This window comes from Oxyura jamaicensis (assembly GCF_011077185.1).
Source record: "Oxyura jamaicensis isolate SHBP4307 breed ruddy duck chromosome 13 unlocalized genomic scaffold, BPBGC_Ojam_1.0 oxy13_random_OJ106582, whole genome shotgun sequence".
NCBI lineage: Eukaryota > Metazoa > Chordata > Aves > Anseriformes > Anatidae > Oxyura > Oxyura jamaicensis.
The window spans coordinates 46,631-60,843 of record NW_023304325.1 but is presented as its reverse complement, the minus strand read 5'-3'; the positions used below and the strand labels follow the sequence as shown (position 1 = coordinate 60,843).

At 57.7% G+C, this 14,213-nt stretch overlaps 1 protein-coding gene and 1 long non-coding RNA gene across 2 annotated transcripts in view; one reads left to right on the top strand and one right to left on the bottom strand.

The window, feature by feature from the left end:
* Positions 1-169: 169 nt before the first annotated feature.
* On the bottom strand, positions 170-8,898 carry LOC118157905. Its single transcript, XR_004746741.1, has 4 exons — positions 8,887-8,898; positions 8,647-8,650; positions 6,872-6,883; positions 170-271 (listed from the first exon to the last, which is right to left on the bottom strand). It is a non-coding gene; the product is annotated as an uncharacterized LOC118157905 (long non-coding RNA).
* A 2,933-nt stretch (positions 8,899-11,831) lies between these two features.
* LOC118157903 (peroxisome proliferator-activated receptor gamma coactivator 1-beta-like) overlaps positions 11,832-14,213 on the top strand; it is a 44,179-nt gene continuing 41,797 nt past the window's right edge. Inside the window, exon 1 of the mRNA XM_035312441.1 lies at positions 11,832-12,025. Coding sequence (XP_035168332.1) covers positions 11,942-12,025 — 84 coding nt within the window. The 5' untranslated portion in view covers positions 11,832-11,941. The remainder of the gene's footprint in view (positions 12,026-14,213) is intronic.

The window sequence follows — 14,213 nt, the reverse complement described above, 5'->3', positions numbered from 1 at the left end:
AAATCATCGTGTTCCTGCTCCAGGCCTGGCTGCTGTGCAAAGCTCTACAGGGCTGGGGGGGCTGCTGGGGTCTGCAGTGCCAGCAGGGGGATGTCCCCTGGAGGGGACACAGAGGTCTTGTGGTGGCTTTTCTTCCACCAGGAGGGCAGTCCGTATCCCCTGTGGGAGAGGACATGCCAGCTGCTCCATGTCTGTGCGCCTGGATCTGTGCAACCAGCAATTTTGGAGGGAGGATGTGCAAGGGCTGCGGGGGGCTCCCAGCTTGCTCCCCCTTCTCCCCTCCCCCCCCCCCCCCCCCTGTGCAGCCAACATATTTTGCCCCGGGGCGGAAAAAAAAAAAAAAAAAAAAAAAGTGATGTTTTCCAGACACTGATAAAGTTAAACCCTTGATCTAGTTAAAAATTTCATCCCAAAGGGAAACTGGGGTGGGACATGCTCATCCTGGGATGTGGAGGAGGCAAAGCCCTGTCTCAGCCTGGGTGCTGTCCCCACCATTCCCCCTGCACCTTCACGTAACCCTATAACCCATGCCACCTCCCCTTGCTGCAGCTCAGCCAAATGCCATCAGCTGGGGGACACCCCCGGGGCTCTGCCACCACAAAGCCAGCCTGTCCCCAGTGTGATGTGATCCAGCTGGAGCAGCCAGGCAGTGCTGCCCACCATGGGTAGCCGGTCAAGCTTGCTGGCCCCGCACCACACCAAGCGCCCCTGTCCCTGCTGTGCCCCCGCAGCGTCCCCGGGCACAGAGTCCCTGGCGGGGGTCCTGGGGTGATGCACCTTGCCCCCCCCGCCCCAACTGGACTTCCCTTGCCCCTTGGTGTGGGCGCTTCACCCTCCTGGCAGCCACCGGCAAGTCCCTGCAGACTCTTCCGTCCCCAGGGTGACTATGCTGGCAGGCAAGCTCCTGGGACTTTCCGGAGAGCAGAGGCTGGTGCACATGGTGAGGGGTGTAGGGTGAGCACGGTCCTGCTACATCTGGTGATAGCTGCCAGGCTGATAAAAGGGCAGACCCCACAGCCTGAGGTACTCCTGCACCCTTCGGTAGCTGCTCATGGCTGTCACAGCAGTACGTGGGGCTGCAAGAGCATCCTAAATGCCTCTTGGGGTGTCCTTGGGGTGCTGGTGGCCCCCAGGGTGCAAAGGCAGCACTGTTCAGCTGGCTGCTCCCATCAGTGCTGGGGGAATCCCCTGCACAGCTTCCTGCTGGAACAAACACTGATGGTGGGAGATGGAGATGGAGAAGCTCATCCCAGCACCAAGGGGAACGTCCCTAGCTGTGTCCCTGCCCCTCCTGACTGAGGACAGCCATGTCACCCTGCCTTTTACAGGCTCTGGGCTCTTCACAGGCAGCCAGGGCTGCCTGCTGTGTACACACACCTCCTCCAACCACCCCAATGAGGTGCCAGGAGCCATTTCAAAGCCTTCTCCTAGCTGCAGGCACCTCGAGGAAAAAAAAATGTGGCGTAATTCCCACCTTGCTGCTGAATCACCACAATACATCCCAGCTGCTAGACAAACCCAGCACTGCCAGCAGCCCTGGCTCCCCTTTAGCACCGAACACAGGACTTGTGAGCACTCCTTCATTAGCATTCCTCCTCCTGGGGCCTGCACAGCCTGTTCCCAAGGTCGGGATGTTAACTGAATTACTTCCCCCATCACTGCCGCAGCTCTGGGGACGCCAACACCTCAGTGTGCCACCAGGCAGCATCCGCAGAGCCTGCTCTCACCCTCAGGCAGGAGCCAGCTGCGGCCAGGAAAAATACATCCAGGCAAAGGGAAATCCAGGTTGGAGCGAGAGTGTAGCGATGAGTCACTGCAGGGATTCAGGAAACAGAGCAAATCGAGTCAAAGTGGAAACCAGAAGCCCAATGGGGCTGGGGGAGCAGGGGGTGCCCCTGCCCGAAGGGGGTGATTTGTGGGATTGTGCCCTGTGAGAGCTGCTCCTGACCATGGGCACAGGCTGCAGACACAAATCCCCTCTGTGTGCTCAGCCCACATCCTGGCTAGCATTTACCTAAAACACACCCTGGGGAGGAAAGGATGGGCAGGGCGCAGGGAGGGGAAGGAAGGCTGCCTGCTGTTTGTTTTTACTAATGAAGCCCTATAATCAAATTATTTCAATTTTAATTGTAAAGCCAGCAGGCAGATTTCTGTCTCTAGATGGAACGTGATAGGAATAGTTCAAGGCTGGCCACTCCACTCAGTGAGTGCCTGGAGCAGCCCCAGGGAGGGATTCCCACCCGGCCTCTGGTCCCAGGGGAGCGGACACCACACGAGCACCCCGCACATCATTTCCTGCAATGAAAATAAAGCCTTGAGGGAAAATAATAATAATAATAATAATAAATTCCTGCTCATGGAGCTGCTCCTGGGTGGACGCAGAGACTCAGCACTCCCCTGCTGCTTCATCCCAACGAGAAGGAAGCCCAGGGATGGACGCGTGCCCCAGGTCGGAGCAGTGGAGGTAGGAGCCATTTCCCATGTTTCTATCTCCCAGCTCGGTCAAGGTACATGGGATTTATTTGTGGCTTGCACCTAGCACCTCATATGCTTGGATTTGGGAAAGGAGAAAAAAAAATTGTCTTTTTTTTTTTTTTTTTTTTAACTAGCTGTAATGTTATCCCTCCAGCTGCAGAGAGCTCTGCTCAGGAACTTGGAAGCTAATGACTGGGAAGAGGAAAAAACTGCCCCATACCTAATAAAACGTGTGTCTTGTTTGGGCTCCCTAGGGCCAGGTGCTGCCGTGCCACCCATTTAGCTCACATGGAGCACAAGCATCCCGTGCCCTTCTCAGGGTGATGGCACAGCCATAACGGGGCAGAGCCAAGATCTTACCAGCACCCGCTGCTTCTGTTTGCGCCTCCCTGAGCTGCTGCTTTCTCCATGCCCACGGGGCCACTTGTGCAGCTGGGAGCATCTCTGGAATCCCCTGGGAAGGATCCAGGCCCAGGGGCTTCCTGGTGCTGAGCAGCCACCAGCATCCTTCTGGCCAGGCCTCTGCGCTCTTATCTGCTTGCAGTTCTCATGCCTGAGTCATCAGGGACAGGAGCATCAGATCAGAAATCAAACCATTAACTCACAGAGCAGGACAGGTGAAGGACCTCAAATACAGGCAATGGAGCCCCTGCGTGTGGGGCTCTGGGATGTGGGCAGGATGTGTCCCTCTGGGCCCCCTGCAGCACCCATGTGTGCCACCACCTCAGCACAGTGACATTGGGCTGGGCACATCCCACTTCTGCTTCCCACATGGCTCGTGCATGCCCATCCCGGCTGGGCTGTGAGGATATGTGCTTCTGAGGGTTCACTCCTCTTCCTCCTCCTTTTTTTTTTTTTTTTTTTTTTTTTTTTTTTTTTTTTTTTTTTTTTTTAACATGTACAAGTGGGAATTAAATTGAGGCCACTAAACTCATTTGCAGCAGCAGCTCTGCTGGGCTCGCAGGCAGCGTGTTCCCACCAGCTCTGTGCCACAGCTACCTGTCCCCACCTGGGACACCACCTGATGGCACCCCGCTGAGGATGGGGACCTTTGTGCGACCAAAGGGACAAACCCACCCAAACCACGCCACCTGCGAGCCATTCCTCCTCCACGTTGGGATCTGAAAATGCAGCACTCAGCTGCTGCTCAGGTCCTGGGGCTGCTGGTGGCCCAAAGCCCCATGGCATCAGGCTTGGGGTTGGGGCTGTGCCATCAGAGCAGGAGGCACAGTGCTGGGGGCTGACTCCGTGGCTGCCACCACAGCACATCACAGCCCTGGGGGACGAGGCAAGATGACGAGGAAGGAACAAGGCTGGGAATGTGCCGGCAGCCCCAGACCCGATCTCTTGTTTGCAGCAGGGAGCAGGAGGGATGCTGCTCACAGGTGAGCTTCCCTGAAGATGTAGCTCGTCTGCTGCCCGGGGACAAACCCACCCGTGTGGCTGTGAGCAGTGAGGGAATGGGACAGCTGCTGGGAATTTCAATGACCACCCATGAATGCTGGTTTTGTTCTGTCCCAGATATGGCCATGCTGTGCCCAGGAGAAGCAGCATTCAAATGCAGCCGATCACAGGATTCTCGCCTGCAAATAAAGCTGGTCCAGAAAATCCAGGGAGAAATGGAGCTTGAAAGGAGCCCTGGAGTGGCACCCTGCCCCTGCAGGGCCCTGCCAAGAGTGGCAGCCCTGCTGCAGGGAGCAGCGAGTAGTCCTCAGGGGGGCACACTCAATGCCATGGGGACGTGGGGACATTGTGGGGACATTGTGGGGATGTGGGGACATGGGTACAGGGGGACATGGGGACATGTGGATATGGGGATATGGGGACGTGGGGACATGGGAGCCAGGCTGGGCTCTCCCAAGGAGCCTCCCACTCCTCTGCACCCCCCCAGTGTGCTGCCATCATGGGGCTGGGCCTGGGGAGCTGGTGCTGTGCACATGGCTGGCAGGGGCTAGCCAGAGAGAGGAGACCTCCAGAGACAACCTCGAGGTGAAGATCTCAGCTTGGTCATCAGCCCAGGATGGAAAACTGTCCTGTGACCAACCACGGCTCTGGGCAAACAAAGATGCCACCAATTGCCACAATTTCTGTATTGACTCCACGCATGCTGTCAAAGCCATGCCTCAAAGAGCTAGATTTGTATGGATAAACGTTTTTTATCACTGTTGCTAATGTGATACCGGTCCATTCTAATCTAGGTATTTCCATAATTTATTTTAATGAAGTTTAACAAACTAGTTTACTTTTCAACATTTGTATATGTCCTGTTTGCTCATTTATGCATGCAACAAATGAAATTAAAGTTACTAAACATTTAGAAAATAACAATTGTATGCAAGAAGTGCACCTGTCATTAAAAAAAAAGTCAGGTTTTGCCTTCTCTGGCATGAGGAGCCTTGCCCAACACGGGACATTTCCCCCCCTTCCCATGCCACTGTCAGGCTGGACTGGGAGCCCAACCTGAGCGCTGCCAGGCCCCATTCCCAGGGAATGCTGAGGGTTGTGACCCCTGCTGCTTTTTTATTTTTATCACCCTGACGATGCTGCTGCTTAGCTTGGATTTTATTAAAAGTCATGCTTTAAAAAGGCCAGCCCCATGCTGGTCAGGCACTGCAGGAAAGTGCCCCCAGCCTCCCTGCCCTGCGCTCCCTGGCTCTGCCCCTGATCCCACACCCATCTCCCCGAGCCCAGCAGGGAGATGAACACTGCTTGTCTTCAGGGCATTTGCAGCCTCCAGGTGAAGCTGAGCGAACCTCCAGCACCCTGGGAAAGCTGCTGAAGGCTGGGCAAGGCAGCAGTGCAGGTGGGCTTCTTAGGTGGGTACAGCATGTACCTCCTGGCATGGGCAAGTTTTGGGGAACGAAACAGTGGTGCAATGACAGAGCTGCCCCTGCTCGTGGCCAAGGGGACTGTGCTGTGGCTGCTGCCCTGCTGTGACAACCCCGGTTGCTTAAAGCCCTGCAGGGAGTGCTGCTTGCAGCTGGAGGGCTGCAGCCCTTTGCCTGGAGCCCGGCCAAGAACCACTCAAAGTCTGAGCCTTCCGCCGCTTCCTGCTTGCAGAGAAGAGAAGGAAGAGTAATGAGTGAAGTCTTGGGCAAACGTTCTGGAAATCAAAAGATCTCACTCTCTGAGCGCCGCTCAGCTTAGTGACTTTACAGGGGGTGGCGTGCAGTCAGCTTGCGGGTCATGCAGCCCCTCGGAGCTCCCAGTTCCCTGCTTTGGCAGGGAGGAGAAATCGTGCTACTGCACTCTGTCTTGCTCCATTTATTTTGGTGCCCCCCCTGCTTTGCCAGCTAGGCCATTCCCAAACACAGCTTCACCCCAGCCCTGATGCTTCCTTCTTTAATGTATTAGTATGACTAATAATAACAGCCCCAAATTCTCCCCGCCCGTTGCTTAGTTCACAGAAATGGTGCTGTGTAGTCACGATGCATCTTGGTGCCTCCATTCGGTTTGTGTGCATGCCCTTCACTGCATAAAACGTGTGGGCAATTGCATGCCACTCCCTCCTCCCCCAGTTGTGCAACTGGGGGATTCGGATGCAATACCCAAACCCCCGGCTCTTTGCTCCTGGGAATATCGAGCCCGTCCCCGTGGCAGGCAAATTAGCTACATGACTCTATTCCTTACCTTCCTAATGAAGGAAGAGAGCATGCAGGAGAGATTGAAATAGCCCCAGCTGACACAGATACCTGTGCAAAACAGTAGGGGCCTGCACTCGCCTTTGTAATCGCATGCTGCATGGCGATGAGTCACCCACAGCCCCGCTCGGGCGGGCAGCGCGCCGGCCGCCAACCTCCCGCTGCAGGATTCAGGCAGCCTTCGCCACGCTGAATTTGTCACCGTTTGTCTGAGAAAGCGCTGTGCCCTTCTGCAAAGGGGGGGGTCCAAAGCACAAACAGCGAGCGGTGAAGGCAGCAGGGAAAAGGATGGGAACGAGAGCATCTTGCGGCCTTTGAAGCTCTCCAGGCACTTCCAAGCAGCAGGGAGACAGCGCGAGCTGCAATTTTGCTGCATTATTTCTGTTGCTAGCGGGCTCTGCACAGGGAGCTGCTGTGTGCACGGGAACTGCTCGCAGTGAGCAGCTTGCAGCCCAGCCGGGGGGCCTGAGCATCGCTTGCATGGGAGCAGGCAGCGCCCCGGGACCAGCCTGCACCCTGGCTGGGGTGCGGATGTGGAGCCCCAGGGCTGGCCCCTTATCCCAGCCACCAGCACAGCCGCAGGCTAAGCAGCTGGAGAAGGGAGCTGTGTGTCAGCTCGCCCCAAGCTCCCTCGGCCATGGTGAGCCCCAAGCTCCCCATCCTCCTTCCTGTGTCGCAGGGCTTGGGGCTCCTTCACTGCTGGTGATGGCACTGGCAGGAGGAGATGAATAAATCATTAGCCAGCAAACTTCCACCAGGGAGCTGTGCTGCTGCTTCTTGAGCAGTGTGAGTGAATATCAGGGGAGAGCAGCTATCTCTGGGAGGGGGGTGGCATATTCCCCGCCAGCCTGACTGCTCCCAGAGCTCCTCCACAGCTGACTCCACATACCAAAGGGACCAGGAGAGGGAGGAGGAGGAGGAATGGGTAAAATCAATGAAAGCTTATTTGGTGGGATAAAACAGCCTGATTTTATTTATAGAGCTGGCTGGAGCTAGTGCTGAGGTACCGGGAGGGCCAGCCATGCAGGGCCCCAGGCCCACATCAGCACCCGCTGCCTCCACACCTGGCTCCTGAGCCCATGCCCTGGCCTCACCACCCTCCAAGGGCTCCCCGGGGAGGAAGGCAGGGGGGAGGAAGGCAGAGGGGAGGAAGGTGGGGGGGAGGAAGGCAGGGGGGCAGGTGCTCAGCAGGGCTGGTGGCATGGTGACGGGGACCTGCCAGGCAGCGGCTGGGCAAAGAGCACCACTGGGGCCATGGGCAGCCCAGCAGGCAGAGATGAGGCAGGGACAGTGGGGTGACTTCGATGGGACATGACAGATCCTGTGAGTGCAGTGCGAGAGCTGAAGTTTGCCTGGATTGAAACAATAAGCACGAGGGACACACACCATACGGCACGGCTCCTGTTGGCACTGGCAAGGAAACATTCCTGGTGTCACTGCTCCACGACTTGCTGCAGGAGACACACATGGTGATCTACAGCCCAAAAGGCAAGGGGAAGGCCTGGCTCCCTGCCATGGGATGCAATGAGGGCAGCCTCCCCGGGGCAAGGGTGAGTGGCGTGCCCTGGGCCCTACTTAGCTGCCATCCCATCCTCGGTGCATGGTGTCAAGGGCTCCGGAGCAGGGCTCAGCCCCGGCTGCGTGTGCTGCTTCCACAGCGCCGTGAGTCACTGGCACCGCCATGAGGAGGCCATGAGCATCGTGGTCTCCTTGTGCAGCCCACGTAGCTGGTGGGCGGCATGAGCGACCGCACAGGAGCCTTCCCTGCCCCGCTCGGCTCTGCATCTCGCTCCAGGAAATTCCCATCTGTTTCAGCAGCTAATCCTCAAGCCCTTCTTGTTCCTCTGCCACCACGTTTCTCTCTCTGTAGGTTTCCTCTGCAGTAACAGCCTGACTTCAGCTCCATGTGCAAGGATGCAGGTTTGGAGAAGAGCAGGATGCAAAAGTAGGCTGACTGGAGCCAGGCTCCGACAAAGGCAGAGCAGATCCATTCCTCTCTTTGCTGCAGGGAAAGAGCTGCAGCACGCAGAGACACAGGGCAGGAGGGACATCAGTCCCTTGTGTGCCTGCGCGAGGTCTTTGACGGTGCTCCACGCTGATGTTGCTGGGGGCTTGCAGGCAGTAAGGGGCCATCATCGCGGCCATGCGGATTGTCCCCTGCACTTCTGCAGCAGTGAATCCTTGCTGGCCATGAAGCTGTGCCAATGCAATGTGAGCACGGTTGCTCAGGAGCCATCAGACACAGAAAGCTCTGAGGAAAAGCCATGCTGGGTCCCTGAGCTCAGTGCCGCCTGCTGAAGCGCAGTGCTAAGCTGGGAGCCCAGCAGGGCTTAGGAGGAAAATCAGCAGAGCTTGTGGAAAGGAGCCCAGTGAAGAAACAGTGCAATGTGGGGGCACAGCATCACCAGCCACTGCCCGCCCCATGAAGAGCAGTGCTGGCCACTCACAGCCTGTGTGGATGGAGCTGGCTGCTCGGCAGGGCAGCAGCAGAGCCCAGGGAGTGCACTCCCACTCGCTGCCCCCAGCTCACCCCACTGCCCCACTGCAGAGCCCCTTCCCCAAAGCCCACCAGGACGGCCACCCAGCCCTGCCCACCGAGCCAGAAGCCCTTAGGCAGGTCCCCTTGGGGCCACATTTAATTTTGGTGTCACCGCGTGGGGGGCTGGTGAGGTCCCCCACGGGCCACGTGCCCTAGCCCAGAGGAGCCCCATTTGCAGCTGCCCCTCACCCCGCACAGCCCAGTCCCCACAGTATTTCCAGATCCACAAACAGGAGCGGCTGAAACCTGAGCCCGCAGGCGGGCGCTGGCGCAGCATGGGGTGTCTCCGGCCCAGGCACTGCTCATTGGCTCTGCTCCGGTTCCCACACTTGGCCTTTGGCAGGCGCAGGGCACGCTCAGCCCTTGTCCCCTCCTGACTGCCAGCCCAATGACATGGCTCCCTCTGCACTGCTCTGGAAGGGCATTTGCAGATTTTTGCCTTGTAATATTTTGCCTAAGGAATATTGTCCCCAGGCTCAGTGCAGGGAACAGCCCTGGGCTGACACCAGCACAAGGGGACAGCCGGAGGGGTAGGGGGGGGGGGGGGGGGGGGCGGCTGCAGTGGCAGGGTCAGCACGTCCAGCCCTGCCAGAAGGTTGTGAGGCTCATCCTCTTGCAAATGGGATTGTGTCCCTTTCTTTGGGGTAAATCAGGAAATCTCTGCTGCCTTTGATTATCAGAGGTGCAAGGACCAAAGACACCTTTCCCAGCTAAGAGCACCCTTGGCTGTCCTTTCCCAGGTGCTGCTCTGACCATGTCACAGGGTGGAAAATCTCATTTCTCAGGGGTGCTCAGCTCTGTCAGGGGAACTGGCTTGGGCTGCAGGACGCAGCAGTCAGCGGAAGGCCTATCTGCTCCGGCAGAGGGCTGACTTCTGCACATCTGTGGCTGACACCTCTGATTACAAGACACAGCAGGACCCTGAGCTCTGTCAGCTCTTCTGCTGCAAAACTCAGGTTTTGATTGAGAAGGAAACTCATGAGCAATTAATAGTGAAACTGCACAGGTACTCTGTGTGCAGCAAGAGGAGTGTGCCCGTGCATGGCAAATATAACATCCCACTCACCCCACTGCACAGACGTACTGTGGACAGGACATGCTCGACACCACCATGGCATTTCTGTGCCCACCACATGACTGACCTAAGGAGGTGGGAACAATACCAGTGGTAACATTTTGTCCTCCTTTGCCTCTCTCCTTCAGCTTTTGAAGCCCTTTATAAACTTTATTCAGCCACCGACCCCAGCAGCCCTGGCACACAGGGAAGTGCTGTGATCTCTGTTCTGTAGGTGAAAACTACCAGCCGGCACAGGAAAGCACTTGGACTCTGCAAAAGTCCAGAGCAGTCAAGAGCAGAAGCAGGAGCGTGTTAACACTGCCTTGCAGCCACGTGAGCTACTGTACTTCGTCCTCCAGGATCCCATCAAAAGCCCGGGACAGATCCAGCAGCAGGTCCACCTCCCCGATGTGCCCCCGTCTCACCCCCTCTGCACTGTCCTCTGGTCCCCTCTTGGCACAAGGGCAGCCTGTCCCTATCCAGTTTCATCAGCCTGCCTGAAAGAAGCCCAGGCCAGAGGAGAAATCGCACGGCACAGGCTGGGCTTAGCTTTGCTCATGCTCCCCGGTGCTGTGGGAAGAACTGTGCTTGCCTGCACAGCCAGGAGAGAAAAGGTGTTTCTGAAGCACAAGGCTGCAGAGGCCTGATATCCAACAACCTTTTACAAGTAATTCCCACAAATGGTCACTTCCCATTTGAGTACAGCTCGTTTAAAGGAAATCACGAGATACTTGAACAAGAACCTCACTTTTTGTTCACCAAATTCCTCCTGAAAGACTACTTTTATTGCAAAGCTTTCCTGTCCTGCTTCCCCCCACCTCCCTGATGAGGCAAATTCCCCCATTCTCAGCTTCCTGCAGCATTCAGCACTTGTACCACCTGCAGGAGGGGCTGGGGGGAACAAACCTCAGGTCAACACCAGCAGCATCAATGGGGAATCCTAGTCCTGGTCTGCAAGGCACTGCATGTGCCCACAGCAGCCTTTCGCCCCGGGCCCTTCAGCTGCTCCGTGCCAGCTGCCCAGAGCCATGCTAGAAGCAGCATTTTGGGGCCCAGAGCTCCCCAGGGAAGGTGAAGTTTCACCCCTGGTGAGCAGCTTGAAGAGCCCCTTGGGGCACTGTTGCACTGGCTGGTGGCAGTAATTAGGGATGAGGCAGGGCAGCTCGAGGAAGAGCTGCAGGCAGCTTCTCCCTTGCTTTCTCACCCCCCAACAGCTGAGCTGCCCCTGCCCCATCTCTCACCAACAACACGCATGGTCTGCTGACATCTTCTGGCACAGGGCTCGGAGTCATTGGGAAAACCCAGTGTTGCTGCATTGCACAGTGCTGACAGCAGGTCCTGAAGCAGAGGGAGCTGAAGGGTTTGGAAATGTTCTGAAATAAGAACAAGGTGAGAAAGCTGATGGGCAGCAAGGCTTTTGTGCTGGAGGAAAACCCCCTTCTGTTTAGCCATCAGAGCCCAACACATCCCTTTCCACCTAGGTCACTCCTCATGGCTTTGGCCTCAGCCATTTGGGCACATTAGGATCCTGCAGGCCCGCCTGAGACATCTGGTGGGATGTGAGGGTCCGGGCCCATTAGGCTGCAGGTGTACACTTGGCTGGCCATACATCAGCTAACCCAGGCCGCGCTGCCAAGCCCTGCTCTCTCCCCGTAATTGCTTTGGGTAAGCACATGGAGCATCCACAAGATTTGGGGCCCGCCATCAATTATTTCTGAGAGGGCTTTTAGCGTCTGCACACCTCCAAACCTGAGACAGAAAATGATGCACGTGACATGAGATGCTGGCTGGAATGGGTTTGGGGGGGGGGGGGGGGGACAACCGGGGGGGCCCCGCCCCCCCCCCCCCCCCCCCCCCCCCATGCTGCTCCTGACTCCCTGCTTAACCCCGTCCTACCCCCGAGCACCTCGGGACACCTCTCCGAGCTGGCACCCTGCGGTCCCCATCCCCACGCGTCTCTCCCCCCCCGGCCCGATGTCCGCCGTCGGGGCCCCCCCCCTCGCGGGCGGCAGCGCTGCGGCTGCGGCTGCTCCCCCTTCAACCCTCCCGTTCCGGGGCCGCTAGGCGACCTCCCCCCCTATTCCCCCGTCCCCCTCCCCCCGAACCCCCGGACCCCCCCGGCTCTCTCCCCGGCTCCTGCGGGCGGGGGCTGCGAACGGCTCCGCCCCGGCGGCCGCCCGGCTCCTGCCGCACGCTCGGAGCCGCCTCAGCCCCTGCCGGCGGTGGAAGATGGCGGAGCCGGGGCCGGACTGCGGCGCCCTGCTCGACGAGGCGCTCTCCTCCTTCGTCTTCAACTACCTCGCCGACAGCCAGGTGGGGGGGGAGGGGGGCACAAAAAGGAGGGGGGCATAGCGGGGCGGGGGTTCCGCCGGGGCGATTCGGGGATGGGGAGGGGAAGGGGGATGAGGGGGAAGGACGCTGAGGTGGTCCCCCAGCGGGGCTCCGTCGGGTTTGCTGGGGAGGGGTCGCACGGAGTGAGCCCCCCTGCACCCCGCTTACAGCCCCGGCCCCGCTTGCAAGTCCCGGCCGCACGGGGATGGTCCCGAGCCTGGGGATGGGGGTGTCGAGGGGGGGGGACACGCAGGAGCAGCCCCTCTCCCCCCGGCCCTGCTGCAGCCCCCAGTGCTGGGGGGGCTGCGGGGGAGGCAGGAACCGGGCCGGGGGCTGAGTCATGGGCAGCGGCACTTGCACGCCCACGGGCTGCGGGCTGGGGGACCGGGGGGGCTTCGCGCCGCACCGCGGCGACGCCGGGCTCCGTCTCCCTTTTGGACGGAGCCGGGCGTTCAAATCGGCTTAAGGCTCCTTGGCAGCTCCCGCACCATCACGAGAGCGAGCCGGGCCGGCTATAGGGATCGCATGCTTTTCCATTTTGGGGGGTGAAGGCAGGCACCACACAACGAGCCGGGCGGCAGCTGGATCTGCGGCTGGTGCTGAGCACCCCAGCGGGTGTTTCGCAGGCAGATGGCTGGGGTTGGTGCAAGCGGGAAGTTTTGTGTAGTTATATATCATCCCTCCAGCCCTTCACTTTCATAACCCCCGATTACAAAATAGCTCCGATTGTGCAGCTAGCACATTCATCCCAACCCTTGCTCTCTCTCTCACCAGTTCAGCTTCAGGGATTGCACACAGCAGGGGTATGCGTGCTGCGTGTGTGCAAGGGGGAGAGCCGGCACTAATCCTGCTGCTGGGGTGCAAAACAACATCTCAAGGCTTGGTAAATCATATTCGCCCCTGGTGCATGTGCCAGCCAGAACCAGGCAGGTCTTGCCACCAGCTGGACCAGTGGAGTCCCAGCGCTGCTCCTGGCGTGCGCCAGCACTCCAGCCTGGCACAGGACGCGGGCAGCTTGCTGGGGGCGAAGCAGCGTCCCTACGTGGGCTGCTAACGAAGAACCGATGACAGGCTGATTACAGAAGAAGGGTCAGGAAGGGTGAGAAGTGGGCCAAGAAGGTTTTGTAAACAGTTTGTGCCTTCTGATTTGGAGGGATTTATTATCATTGGGGGGAATGCTGGCTGGAGAAAGGAGGCTGGTTTTGCGAGGTGTCATCCCTGCAAAGTGTTTCAGAAAGGCTGAGCTCCCCCCATCCCAATTACTCTCTAGGCAGGTGAAAGTTCCTGGCTCTGCTTCCCAGCAATAACCTGCCAGTTGTCTGCATCTGTAACATGAAGTGGAAAGCTTGTGTGACTGCAGTACCCATCTGAAGGGTGGCTTTGCTTTGCTTTTCTGTCAGCATTTGACCTTTCAATCTAGGAATCTTATTCCAAAAGGGGTCTGGTAAGGCTGAAAAAGAAGTCTTGAGAAGTGTCATCCGTCTCTGGTTCAAAACCACCATGTTGTGAATACACTGCAGAATTTGGGACTGTGAAATGGCTTGGGATGAAATAAGACCGTTTTTATGGTACCTCATGAATAAGGCTGGCTGTGTTTGTCGCCTCCGTTCCTCTCCCTCTCCCGTACCTGCGCTATGTTGGAGGAGGCACCGTCTGTATGTGCATAGGGTCAGTGCTGCTCTGATGCCTGCTGCTGTGTAACGTTAGGAGCAGCAAACAGAGCTGGGCAGGCTGCTGCAGGATCCCTCAGAAGTGCCATGCAGCCTGAGGTTGTTGTACGGCGCAGTGGCCACTTTAGATAATTGCATTTCCTCCCTGTCCCCCCTGTGCACACAAGGGTTAAAGGCTGGTGTGAAAAAGAGAGGAAAAGAGAGGGAAAAAAAAAAAAAAAAAAAAAAAACTAAAACAAAACAAAATAGTGTGATTTGCATGCATTTGATTTGGAAAGGGCTAAAGTTGTAAGTGTGTGTGGTGCTTGTACCTTAACCTCTGATGAAACTGCAGTGGTGGCTCCAGCCCTGGTGCTGTCACATGCTTTCTTCAGAACTATAAAGGGGAGGGAGGCGGGTCCCACGCTCCCTCTGACGTCTCTCCCCATTACTACTGTACTAGCCTCTGCTTACAACTGCCTTGCTAACTTCTCAATGAAGCCCCAAAGCTGCTCCTGCAC